This window comes from Rhincodon typus, chromosome 38, assembly GCF_021869965.1.
Source record: "Rhincodon typus isolate 14 chromosome 38, sRhiTyp1.1, whole genome shotgun sequence".
Classification (NCBI taxonomy): domain Eukaryota; kingdom Metazoa; phylum Chordata; class Chondrichthyes; order Orectolobiformes; family Rhincodontidae; genus Rhincodon; species Rhincodon typus.
This window is the reverse complement of record NC_063369.1, coordinates 3,341,374-3,355,831: the sequence shown is the minus strand read 5'-3', so window position 1 is coordinate 3,355,831 and position 14,458 is coordinate 3,341,374. Positions and strand designations below refer to the sequence as shown.

The 14,458-nt window shown below is 39.1% G+C and overlaps 1 protein-coding gene across 1 annotated transcript in view; it reads right to left on the bottom strand.

The window, feature by feature from the left end:
* Positions 1 to 9,220: 9,220 nt before the first annotated feature.
* Positions 9,221 to 14,458, bottom strand: part of LOC109912552 (voltage-dependent P/Q-type calcium channel subunit alpha-1A-like) — a 547,201-nt gene continuing 541,963 nt past the window's right edge. Inside the window, exon 49 of the mRNA XM_048617794.1 lies at positions 9,221 to 9,841. Within this exon, the coding sequence (XP_048473751.1) occupies positions 9,221 to 9,841 (621 nt within the window). The remainder of the gene's footprint in view (positions 9,842 to 14,458) is intronic.

Here is a 14,458-nt window from a genome sequence, read left to right as displayed (position 1 = left end):
GTATTAGGCTTGCAACAATCCCTTCCCTAGCCACTGCATCATGTATTCCAGCAACATCTGTCAGCATTCAGTAGATGTCACATTACTGAAAATGCAATTAGATATTTTGACATAAATGTATCAGTATTTCCAATCAATTAAAAGTGTTACAAATGTATCTTTGTTCCACACCACCGAGATACTCGCACAAAACACTATTGCTTATTTTTCATTTAGGGCGCAGTCCATCTAGAACAATGCCTGAGGTATGATGTATTGACATAGAATAAAATAATTTCTATATATAAATCTAGAACTGACTTGCTGTTTCAGCAAACATTTAACACACTCGCGTAACATCATTTTAACAGTGTTAACACGACCATCAAAATAGGTGGCAAGGCAAGATCACGTAAAAGCATTAAGTGCTTTGACAGCAATATCGTCATTAGTCATTTCCAGGCTTGTTTTTGAAAGAGTCCCTCAGTGCATCAGACATAGTGTTACAAAGAATGCCCACTTATCTCAGTAGTACATACTTTCCATTCTTTCTTCAACAGTACATTGGTTGAGCAGAGAGATGACAGACAGAGATCAATGAAAATGTTATCAAATAACAAAAGGCATATTTTTGAAATTCTCCCTTCTTTATCCCAACTCCAATGATGTGTTCCAGCCTTTTGAACGGTTCAACTGATAATACCCTTCACAGATGCAGCTACCTATAAATTTACTGACAGTTACTGTCACATATTAATCCACAAGAACCTGTCTTTCAATAATCAAAGTTTGGTCAATTATGAAATAGTAATTTAAATACCTCACAATATGCGTGACCAGGACAGAAGGTCATCCTGCCTTTAATTCTTTGACTTAGAAAAGTGACTAATTTTAATTTTGTCTTTGCATTGGTATTGGCTCAGTTTGTGTGTCATCGGATTGCTATTTTTTGATCGTGGTCAAATGTTTGCCGGTGATGAGGTCCGTAAAGTGATTTTAAATTTTGTAAAATAGTATCAATAGTTATTTAAACATATATTCATTAAATATAGTTCATTTTCACAGCTACTGTAAACTACTGTATTCACTCCCCTAGTAAATCATGATACTTTTCAATGTGAAGTTAGGAGTTTGACACAAATCCAACGTGTTTCCTTTGTCCCAAGATACAATTGATTTTGGGACATTTGTTTTAACTACATCATCCATATTTCTACATGTTTGGAGGGTTCCAAAAGAACAGTATTAACTTCCTTGTATGTAGGGAAACCCATGGTTGATATTTATGTGTTGGGGAGGGACATGCTGGAGTGCAATGGGCCAAATTCTCAATATAATGTCAAGTGCTCAGCAGAGCTAAATTCTGATTGTTCCTGTACTGTCAGTACAAGATTTAAGTTACAAGGAAAAGAAACCAAAATACTGCAGATGCTGGAAATCTGAAATAAACACAGAAAATGCTGGAGAAACTCAGCAGGTCAGGCAGCATTTGTGGAGAGAGAGAAACAGAGTTAATGTTTCAAGTCCAAAGACTCTTCTTTGGAACTTCCATTAATTCTGTTGCTCTCCGCACGTTGGCAGATTTGTTGAGTTTTCCCAGCACTTTTTGTACTTTTGTTTTTAATACCAGCTCTAAGAAACTTGACTGCAACTGGACAAATTCATTTAACATCTGGGCCCTGCCAGTTTGCAGATAGATGAGACATCCATCACATCAATCTGAGAAAGGACCCACAGGAGAAAAAGCCAGAGTTTTCTTTCTGACCCATATTGGCTAGTGTGCAGAGTGTTGGCTGAAATATACTTTGGGCTTTTTGTCAAGTATGCAGTTTCAACACTCATTTGTGCGGTTTTAAGTTTGAGTTTCACTCAGGTCTTTACTCAGCACACCTGACACATTTATGTTTGCAAGAAAAACTAACACCTTGAAGCACATATCTACAGGATGAGCACATAAACGCCAGAGGAGCTTAGTGGATTCAACACATAAGTACAAGGCATAGGACTTTCTCCAAAATCCTCCTACATGTACGTTTATGACCACCTAGCCTACTCCACAGTGCCTGAATCTCCCGGCTCATTACTGGCAGAAACTACAAAATCAAAAGCATCGCTAGCCATGATCTCGACTGTGTTTACATATGGGTGCAATTTGACAGCTAAAACGTGGTGGAGGACAGAAGAAAGATAATCTCCACAGGAGAAGAGGATGAACAGAGTTTGGGAAGACAATTTGGTTAGTCTCCCTTAGCCTCTTAATCACCTCATGTTGATTAATATAAAACTACATTAGGATAATCCAGCTGATAATGAAGAGGATTAGTAAGTGGCATGAAGAGCAGAGTGTTTAAAAAATCTGAGGTCCAGGAACATATTTGTGACTGAAACTATTCAGGGGAAATTGATGGTTCTATTTATAACTCTTCACATTGTGCAATCAGAATGTTTGATTTCTCAGTTAAAAAAAACCTTTGTGTAATAATTTCAATTCACCTGGACTTGATAACAAACTCAAGTTCCTTTGTACTATTTTCTTTGATCATGCTTATTAATGACAACATGACAGATAGATACAAAATATTTGTTAAATGTGTGTTCACAATGGAAGCTACCAGGCTATGACTAGTGAAATGCTACAAGGATCAGTGTGTTTACAATCTATATTAATTAATTAGACAAAGAGACAGAATAATAAATCTATGTTCACTGACAATTCCAAGTTAGATGGGATGCTACAAAGAGTCTACATTGAGACACAGACTGGATAAGTGAGCCGGTCACAAGATGACAGATGAAGTATAACGCAGGGAAATGCAAGGTTATTTAATGTGGTTATTAGAAAAGAAAAGCAAATTTTTGACCAGTGTAAAATTTGTAAATGTCAATGTACAGACAAACTTAGGTATATTCATACAAGGAACATGTAAAGTTAGAACACAGGCACAGCAGGGGATTAGGAAAGCAAGTGGTATGGTGGCCTTTATTGCAAGGGGATTGGAAGAATAAAAAGAGTCTTACTACAGTTGTACAGGCAGTATGTCATTTTGGAAAGACATACCTACATGGACGCAGTGTAGCAAAGATTCATTAGGTTGATGAAGGGTGAAAGGGTGATCCTACAGTGAGAGGTGGCATAAATTCTGTTTATATTCTCTGGAGTTTAGAAGAATGAGAGGTGATATCATTAAAACATTCAAGATTAGGAAGGGGGCTTGACAGGATGAATACTGAGAGCTGTTCCCTCTACTGGGGAATCTGGAACAAGTGGGCACAGTTGAGGGTAGCAACTTGAGCATTCAGGACTGAGGAGAAATTTCTTCACTCAAATGGTTGTAAATCTTTGGAGCTTTCTACCTAGGAGTGTTGTGGAGGTGCCAAAGTAAACAGATGTTTGGTCTTTCAGGGAATCATGAAATATGGGGAGGAGACATGAAGTGGAGCTGAAACCTTGTAATGACCAGTCATGACTGTATGGAATGGCAGGTTCAAAGGGCTGAATGGTCTATGTACTCATCAATGTAGTAATCCTAGTACACCATTATTGAATCAGTCCCAAAAAAGCACATTTCAATAGGTTTATAAAGGCCTTTGAGGAATTACTTCTCCACTAGTATCCGATATGTAAATTATTTATTCATAACATTGAAGAATGCCATCAAAACATTATTTGTCTCTCTCTGCTTTCCCCCAGAAAGCTGGGATCCCCATTTGCTGAACAGTAGGTGAAAGGTTTCTGGTCAGTAATTCATTTAGTTGCAGCAAAGTCTGTTGTGATGGGCAATTTGAGTAACAAGCTCACACCTCAATTTATAATGTGGGTGTATCCTGAATCAGCCACACCCGCTAAGAATTTCCATGTGACACCTCGGTATTCTTCAAATGAAAAACTACAACTAATGTTTATCTATTGCTGATCTGCAACTTGTGTTTAGACCTTAACTAAATGATAATTACTTCAAAATCTCAGCCAGATTTTCTGAGTTATGATTGACATTAATGCCCCTTTGCTATTTAAAAAAAAATCCATATTTTCACTGTACCTCAGGCTTTGAGTTGCTGTGTATGTCTGTTATTTTCAGTGGTGGTAGCTGACCAGGTATTCAAAGAAAGGATTTTGAACCACTGACAGCAGTAATAAGCCTCAGGTAGTTTCACATCTATGGCAATTTGGTCACTACATTTGGCTTAGTCAATGGTAATATGTTTGACCATTATTACAGGAGATATGGTGGTGTGTAACAATGTTTGTTTGAAAGCAGGAGATGCATTTGAGATTGGAAGTATTCATGCTAAGCAGAAGATGGGTTCCTCCTCATTTAGGGGGACAGGAGAGTTTAAATCAAAGTCTTTACTGCTTTATTACACCTCCAGGACTGTCACAAAACAGCAATATCAGAATCTGTAAATAGGTTCCACCTTTTCCTTCCTTTGCCTGAGAAATACAAGTGATACAAAGATACTTTAGAGAAGTAGGAAGAGGGGAAATATAAAATAATTTTCCCAGAGAAAAAAAAATTAAATCAGGATTGAATTTTACTGTCAGTGAAACAGTCACTGAGATATATTTAATTCACAGGAGATATATAAATTGTTTTACTATATATGTTTCTGGAGTATGAGTGCCAATGAGGGAAATTAAGTAGGCTAAAGCATTTTCTGTCTGGCAACATCCTATTCAACAAAATATCTTCCTCCCATAGTGAAAGCTCATTACAATAAATATTGCCAAACAACCTAGACATTGGGTAGGAATTTGTTGCAAGGCTAATTGCATCTACATAGTAACATTCATTAAATATTGGCAAAATAATACAAGAAATGTATTTCAAAATAAAAACAGAAGACAATATTCATCAATCTCTTACAAACTAATCCATTGTCCAAAAATACATTTAACATCGTAAATATAAGCACATGTCCATTAAGCCGACAGTTTCCTTGAAAACAGTAAAATATAAAGCTTTTTTTGTGTAAAGTTTCTTTTTGTTGCCCTTGTGCTGGTGTCTAGATGGATAATTGATTTGATTTTTGGAATAAGTTTTAAGGTGGCAGCAATAATATTTGTATGGGTGGATCAATTTTCTGTCCTCCATATGGGACTAAACTACAGAACCAGTTTTACAGCACACCTTTCAAGATCATTCTCTTAAATGATAGAAAAGTACATTTACTAGCATGCTCTACCCACCTCATCATGTAAACTCACTTCATTTGAGAGAACGAAGACAAAACTGAACCAAAACTGAAAAATGGACAGCCTGATTATAAAACAAGTCTCAGTTCAACACTTGGTTTGAACTCTGCCATTCTGTCAGACATTTGAAAAACAATGACAATTAATTTTTAACTACTTGACTTGGAAATACTTCCTTCTTTTATTTGTATTAGATTTTCAAAAGTAATTTGTGATTGGTTAGCCTTTTGCATCATTCACACGACTGAGATTTTTCTGATGGCTTAATATTTTTAGCAAAAGAATAGTGATAAAGGTATAAAAATAAGATTGCTTGTTGCAGTTGTCACCACAGTCCTCGCTAAATCTGTTACTGGCCAAAGGTAGCTTTCCTTTTGTTTTTCTCACATTGTAATCAGGATATTCCTAGTAGCTCCCACAGCACTGGAATATTTTATGGACAATATTCTCAGCTGTGATTCCTGCTGAAGGCACTGGAAGGTGTCTCCTTGTGTATCTGTCCTTCCTAGGCAGTCTCAGCATGTGAAACCAGAAGCTGGGAGCTGAAAGGTACAGGTCTGGTTGGTACATCTTTTGAGTGCACCATCCTTCAGAAAATTGCACCATATGAGAGAGGATAATGAGATAACCAGCTGAATCTAAACTCCACCATGCTTAGCCTCAACAAGAGCATTTACATTCACTCTTGCACTCGAGTATATAAACAACAAAACTTTACACAAAAAGGTCAGGACACGATCTGGCAGCCAAGTGGATCAGGATGACAACGATGTCACAGCCGAAGCTGAAGAACAGAATGCAGTCAAAACTATACGAGATCACCTCCATTACAATTTGACATTTGGATGTTTTGTAATTCTCTTTTTCCTGTTCTACCCCTTTCACATCTCGGATGACAGTAACATTACTGTTTGTCCCTGTAGTGTCTTACAAGGTGTTTTATATTAATAAATATTCTTCATACATAAATATATGTATCTATATATTTATATATTTCCCAGAAATTTATAAGCTCTATCTTTTGGAACTGTATTAACTATAAATTCACATCATTATCTTATTCTAAGAGACCCATTAAAGTATTTACAATAAGGAGGATGCATAGCCTTAGCAAACATTTTACACAAAAATGTGTTCATTATTAAGTATCCTGTTGCTGTTTAAATGGCCCTGCATTCCCGTATTAGAAGTTTTCCCAGTATTTTTCTGCCCTTTCAGACATGCTGAGAACATGCTGATATTTTACAAGATGCTGGGGAGCCTAGGAGGTATGATACTCCCTCACTGTATATAGATTCTGTGAACAACATACCTACGCATAGCATCACAGAAATCAAAATGGACTTAAGACCACTGCTTTACTCCCACTCTGACAGACACATTTGGCTAGTGCACATTTCTGTTGTAAGCACAGTTAGTGCTTTTGTATATTTTAAGGCTTGCACATTTTGCAAATGCTCACCTGAGGGCAGTATTGCACTGGGGTTGGGTGCTGAAGGAGCTATGTGGGCTCTATACCATAGACCATCATCTGCGATATTCTGTAGCCACACCTTCAGTCTGTTACCACGCACACACACCAACCCCCCAACGTTGGAAACAAGTATTGGAATCCATGTTATAAAAAGACTCATGGAACAGTTCAAATACATTGATTGACAATGGATCTTGCAAGAAATATGAACCAGTACAAGTATTTAGGCATGCATCATAAGCCTAATTCTCCTTGTTTCTTTGCCTTCTACCTCTGGACCTTCTACATGTTTGCCATATCTTGGAAACTTAGCCGGAATGAATCAGGCTCGGTAGCAAAGTGAAACCAAACCTGATCTTCTAGGCTTAATGGGGAAAAGAAAATGGAAAGTAAACTGAAGCCAAGACTCCAGAAAAGTCAGCCTGTGCACATGGGATGTAGACAGTGATGGATACCATCTCAGTACTACCAGCAATTCAGTACACTAGCAAAATGGCTGCAAACATACTAATTCAGATAGGGAAAAGTGAGATTCTGATTATACTTGTTCTGTTCTGTTTTACATCTTTTGCATGTTTATTGCATTTTGCATCACACTCCTCCTTAGAATATTTGCCAGACCCAACAACATGCTGTGCGATTACAGGAGAATATCTCTCACAAAGTTCACTGACAGGTCCAGCATCTGGGGTGAAGTAGAGGAGAATGGCTTTTCTCTTCAGAAACAGGTTTTCTGAAAAGAAACTGCAGTTGGAACTTACTTTTCTAAGTTTCATGCAAATTATCCAATGCTTTCTTTCTCCTTTCGGTAACTCTTACTGTTGTGAAACAACAACAAACTTTGTTATGTTAAAGCATCAAGGCTCTCAAAGAACAGCAAACTTCTCATCATCTGCAGTCTTTCTTTGCTGTGATATTTTACAAGTTCTTAAAATGTAACCCCAATAAATCTCTCCTTGATTCTAACGCTACCAATGTATGCAGCATCTGGGACAGACCACTTCTGTCTGCAGTTGAGGGAAACTCAATTAATCTGTTGCTATCTGGTGAAAATAAACAGCAACTTCAAAAACAAGGTGAACATGTCCTGGGCAGATGGACAATGAGGGAAAGCGAGTTAAGGAAATCAAAGGATTATACAATCTGGCTGGTTGTTGGATGTTGCAATGTATTCAATAGTGGCCAGTATTTGAGAGAATTCAAGCTTATTGAAAATTGGACACCAATGCAGGATTTAAACTAATTCAAAACCCAAGACTTGCTTATTGTTCAAATTGGTTAAATAGAACTTAACCTTTTAAATAGAAGCATTTTCTTACCCAATGTTGCTTAAAAGAGGCATTAGCAATTACACAGCTTTTAATTAACTTGCAGCAAACTAAAATCAGAATTTGCATAACCATTTCCCCCACCTTCCCATCACACTATGTCTGCTAAGGATTTAGCAATATTTGGAGATGCTGGACACTGTGAGTAAAGCAAGCAGAATCTGCACAATGTTGAATTAAAAAGGAAATGCAGGGAAAGAAAATAAGTTTGAAAAATTTACAAACAATCCTAATAGATTGAATCACAAATACACAGGAGATAGAGTTTCACACAAAGCATGCACTCCATTTTGTGTTGGACAGGTATATTTTGCTTGCTCCCATGTTCATTGTAATTGCTTTACACAGAATGATTCACCTTCCTCTGATCCTCTCATCAACCCACAGTCCCTGATGAAGAGCAAATGTACATCCAAACTTATTCAATTAACAGGCTTGAAAAAGCAGAATTACAAATTAAATGGAAATGATCTCACAATAGTTTAAAAAATTAACGATTATCTGGCAACTTTCTCCCCAACCATCCCCATCTTACATGCCTCTCCCCCTCCCCCCTCACACCCCCACCCCGGCCCCGGCCCCTCCATTCCCTCCCCTGTACGTACGCAAAATCAAAGTGCTCTGGAATGGGACATGCTCTTTCCATAGCGTGAGAGCTTCATGAGGATTCCATGCTGTGATAGGCTATTCTGATGAGGCAAGAAGGCACACAACAGAACTTCCAAGCTGGTAGATGGATTTCTTATTTTTCTCTTCTTATTTGTCATTGCTTAGAGCCCACTCCGCAGAAATGACATTCGTATCGCAGGCATTCAGATGAATTTATGTGATTGAACATGTTGTGCACTGGATAACCTTCATTCCCCCATACAATATCAATATATATTAACAGGTAACAGATGATAAAACTCATCAATGAAACCCAACAGTCTCCAAAGTCCTCTTAGGATTTTGTTTACTTCCTTTTTCCTCTCCTTATTTATGTTAGAGACAGCTAAACCTGTTATAGGGACCCACATGAGTCCTAGTTTCTTGCTATGTCCCCATTTTGATTTATTTTTACACATGCTCCAAACTCCCACCCAATAAAGATTAGTTTAAAACTTTTTTTTTCAGTTTTTTTTCCTTTCTCCCATTTTTTGTGTTTTTTTTCAAACTTTTTTTTAGAAGGCTACAGCTCCACAGGTCTTAAGAGGCCCAGAGAGTCCCCCTGACGTGCTTGGCAATGTAAGATGAATGTTGGGGCTAGCACCAGTCATCCTCATCAGTTTCACTGTAGGGTTCATGCATTCCTTTTCTTCTGCCAGGTCCTTTTGTTTTCGTCACCCCGAGATTGTGATAGTACCCATTTGGTACTCGTCGCCCATGCCGTGAAGGGGACCCAGAGGATGACGTCACCCGAGAAGTCCTGGGTGACCTTCTGGAACTTGTTGCTATGGCAGCCTCGAAGGTCAGAGTTTCCTCGCTTGGCACATCATAGTCAGGGCTGCAGTAATAGTTATGGTTGGGAGATCCCAGGTAAGGCTCAGATACATGGGAGCTGGGAGTGGACCAGCGGCTTCTGCTTTGGCGATTCAGTCGAGAGGATTCGTTACGGGGGATGGTGCTTCTCTCCATAGCGGGAGACCTGCTGCAGCTCTGCCGCTCCCCTCTCTGATGCTCTGGGGGCGGTGGTGAGTACCTGCGTGGCACAGGGGTTGGTATTCTGCCCTGCTGTGATGTATTCATGGCTTTTCGGACCACAGGGGAGTAGGTGACATGCGGCCTAGGTGTGGAGGGAGTCTGGGGAAGTTGTCTGCGTCCGCGCCTTGGTGTGCTGGTGCCAGAAGTGGAAGGTACTGGACTCCCACTCACAGAACTACTGCCCTACATGAAAATTGAAACAAAGCAAATCAAAAAATAAAAAACCAGGAGAAAAAACACAGACAGAAAAACATTGAAGAAAGCAAAGAGATAACAAAAGGAAAAAGGGGAAGCAACGACCACAGAACAAAAAGCCAAAAGAAAGTAAAAAGAGAAAGTGACGTCTGTAAGTCAAGGGGTTAAAGAGAGCAGATATGTCCTTTAGTTTACAAGGGTTTAAAACCATATTGTTAGGCCATACACATTAAACAGTTTGGAATCTATCAAGAGAAAATGGGAAATACTATGAATGCTGGAAATCCAAAATCTAAGCAGGAAAAGCTTATGCCATGGATATGATTGTAGCTGAAAGAAAAGATGGATTAATTTTTTTTGGGAGGTTGGAAGTCTGACCCAGGTTGAAACTGGAAAAATCTGACGTTCTTCCTTTCACCTCTGGACTAGTGTATGTCAGGCCTTTAAAAATGGGTAAACCAACCCCAACTGGGAAGCTCCCATTCCTTCTGGAAAAGCTAACTTAGCGACCTCTTTGGGTGCTGACTGAGCCACTGTGCATTTCTAGCATTTTCATTCTTATTTCAACCAGATTTGTTAGGGAAAATTTTGCTAGGTATGTTTCCTGGTGTTGAGAATATCAGAGTGTAAAAGAAGTCATTTATAATAATGGAAGACATTGTATGGGTTACATGCTCTAACCTGTCTGAATTTCTGACATCGAACTTAACAAGCTATCTAGCGTACCCAACCAACACCCAACAAAGTCTCCCTATTCAATCAAAATCCACTTTAGACCAATCCGAGGCACTTCTTCTCACTGTACGAGATTAATTTGTTGCTGAACCAGGCAAACTTCATTTGATGTCAATCCTATAAGAAAATAACAAATTTTAATGACAGCTATAGTGGAGTTGTCTTCTTGGTTAATTAAATATATTTTCACCAATGTGACCGACCTATAAGCATACTTGTGAGTATTACTGTCAATTTTACCCCAAATACAATGGATCGAATAAATGAAAATCTCAAAATAAAAAATATAAAATTTAGAATAAGATTAAAATAAGGCACAAATATAAAAAGACTTGGTGATGTAGGTCACAGACAGAGTCTGAGCAATTGATGGAAGAATCTTGTTGGATGTAATTTTAACTGCCTACTGGGCAAAGAATAGGAATTTTCACCTAATCCTCATATCCGTTCCTACTAGATTGGAATGTTCTGGAATAATACATACTGAAGACTGATATGGTTCTTTAGCTATTGTACTGCTGTGTTTTTTTATCAATCTTTTCTCTCTCATTCATGATGGTGCTTCCTAGGGTGCAGCTTCCTTGAGGCTGTCAGCCCATCACATGCTCATTCTTCACATCTGAGAGTGAACAGTAAGCTTAGGCAGGCTATTTGATGTCATAAGACCATAAAATATAGGAGCAGAATAAGGTCATTTGGCCGATCATGTCTGCACGGCCATTTGATCATGGCTGATATGTTTCTGAACCCCATTCTCCTGCCTTCTCCCTGTAACCCTTGATCTCGTTTCTAATCAAGAACTTATCTATCTCTGTCATAAATACACTCAATAACTTGTTTTCAACATACTTCTGTAGCATGGAGTTCCACAGATTCACCACTCTCCAGCTGGAGAAATTCCTCAGGTCCTAGACTCTCCTACTGGTGGAAATATCTTCTCCACCTCCACTCTACCCAGGCCTCTCAGTATTCTGCAAATTTCAATGAGAGCATTCTCATTATTGTAACCTCCATTAAGTACAGACCCAGAGTCCTCAACCAATCCTTATATGACAAGCCTTTTATCCCTGGGATCATTCTAGTAAACCTCCTCTGGAATCTCTCCAAGGCCAGTACATCCTTCCTTAGATACGGGCCCAAAACTGCTCACAATATTCAAAATGCCGTCTGACCAGAGCCTTATACAGCCTCAGTAGTACAAACCTGCTCTTGTACACTAACCCTTTCAACATGAGTGCTAATATTACATTTACCTTCGTAACTGCCAACTGAGCCTGTATGTTAACCTTAAGAGAATCCTGAACTAGGATTCCCACGTTCCTTTGTGCTTCAGATTTCTGAAGTCTTTCCCATTTAGAAAATAGTCTATGCCTCTATTCTTCCTATCAAAGTGCATAACTTAACACTTTCCTACATTGTATTGCATCTGCCACTTCTTTGCCCACTTTCCTAGTCTAAATCCTTCTGCAGCCTCCCCATGTCTTCAACACTACCTTTACCTCCACTAGCTTTGTGTAATTTGCAAATTTAGCAACAATGCCCACCAGTCCTTCATCCAGAACATTAATATATAATGTGAATAGTTGTGGTCCCAGCACTGACCCCTGCGGAACTCTACTCATCACCAGTTGTCATCCTGGAAAAGGCACCTCTACCTCCACTCTCTGTCTTCTGTGTCAGCCAATCCTCTATCCATGGCAGTACCTTGCCCCTAACACCATGGGCCATTGCCATATTTAGCAGTCTAAATAGGCCGTCCTGAGGCATTTCAGCTGAAGAAAATCCTATCCTCATGCAGTGTTTACTTACACAAAACAGTTTACAATGGGAAGTTTTTGGATAATGATTACCTGTGATAAACCTGAGATATGGGGAGGCAATGGCCTAGTGGTATTATTGCTGAACTGTTAATCCAGAGACCCAGATAATGTTCTGGGGACCTGGGTTCAAAGCCCACCATGGCAGATGGTGGAATTTGAATCTAACAATGATCAAGAACCCATTGTTGATTGTCAGGAAAAACCCATCTGGTTCGCTAATGTCTTATAGGGAAGGAAACTGCCATCCTTACCTGGTCTGGCCTACATATGACTCCAGACCCACAGCAATGTGGGTGACTCTTAACTGTCCTCTGGGCAATTAGGGATGGGCAATAAATGCTGCCCAGCCAGCGACGCCCTCATCCCGTGAATGAATAAAGAAAAAAAAATTCCTCCACTCCCTAGCACAGGAGAGCTGAAATGGATTGTAGCTCTCTCCTGCCACCTGATCTTTGATCTGTTATTTTGCATAGATGAGGAACATATACAAAATTAATTATTTTAATGAATCATCCCCTGGATGTTACGATATAGCTTCAGATATAGCACCAAGCTACAGCTCTGGTAGTACAGCACGGAGGTGTTCTGTTTGCCTGCAGAGTTTTGGAAGTTGTAGATCAATAGTTTCGATTTTCTATGTATGGTGACTCTATTGGATTGCCTCAGCTGTCAGATGATGGGAAGCTAAAGACAACTTGCTTTCTCAAATGGAACTGAAGAGTGTAAAATAATAAATAATACAGAAAACATAAACCTCAAACTTCAAATTAAACTTATTAGAACAGGGGAAGTGGGCAGAGTTTGAAAAGAAGAAATAAAACTGTTATCTCAAAGTTCTTCACATAAAGTGAAATGGACTTCTAGGCACTGTAATGGAGATGATTGTTGTTTAAGAATATGCAGACAGTACGATGGTGAGCAACAGGTTTGTTTTGAGTGATGCAGTAAGACGATCCAAAATGGCTTCAACATCTGTACCTTACATTAGGTCCCAGGTGAGGAACAGTCATAAGAGGGAGGAAAAAGGCAAAAATTAAGGGAGGGAAGGAACAATGAAGTTTTACTGTTCTACAATTCTTCTATCTCAGGTGCGATGTTCAGAAGGTACCAAATGAACACCACACTCTTATCTGAGAGGCCTCACAAAGCAGGAAGTATCTCTTACGTACTGGTTACTGGGATACCTTGTCTCAGGAATGTGTGCTCTGGTTGTTTGGTTATAGAATTGGAAGAAGATAAAACACATTATGGGATTTCTTTAATTGTGAGTCAGTGCTGGGAAGCAAAATATATGACTTTTTTGTTATAACGTGTTAGCTTCAAACACTTACAAACCAAGTTCCAAAGGGATAGGAGACCTGGGGGAAGGCAGTGTAATCAGAAGCATGGATTGTACTTATATACATCTAAGTGGTCCCATAATGCTTGCAACTTCCAGAATTAGCATAGTAGATGAAAAGCCTTTCAGATCAAGAACATGAAACAACACTCAATATCACAGCATGTAGAGAGGATTAAAACCAACGAGAATTACTGCGTATTAAACCACTACTCAAACAATTCAGATTCATCTGTATTGTCTACAGATTATTTCAATTTCTCTCCATTTTTGAACATTTTCAATGTCTTGACGATGATAACCCCTACAAGGTTCTCGGCGAATAACTAATGTGGTTGACTCTTAACTGCCCTCTGGGCAATTCGTGATGGACAATAAATGCTGCCCAGTCAGCGATGCCCTCATCCCGTTAATGAATCAAGAAAAAAAAAATCAACCTGTGAAGCTTGTTGAGTACGAGTTCCCTTTGTAAAAGGCATCAGCCTGTTGAACTGGAACTCATTACCCGAGTCCTTTATAAAGCAGAACCAGGAATGAGGTCTCATGACACTGTGGTAGTGTCCCTGCCTCTGAGCCAGGAGACCCCCAATTTAAGTCCCACTTGCACCAGAGGTGCACAGTAATATCTTTGAACGGGTTGATTAAAAAAAAGCAGACCCAGGGAGAGTCTCTTGTGGTGCAGTGATAGTGTCCCTTTGTCTGAACCTGGAA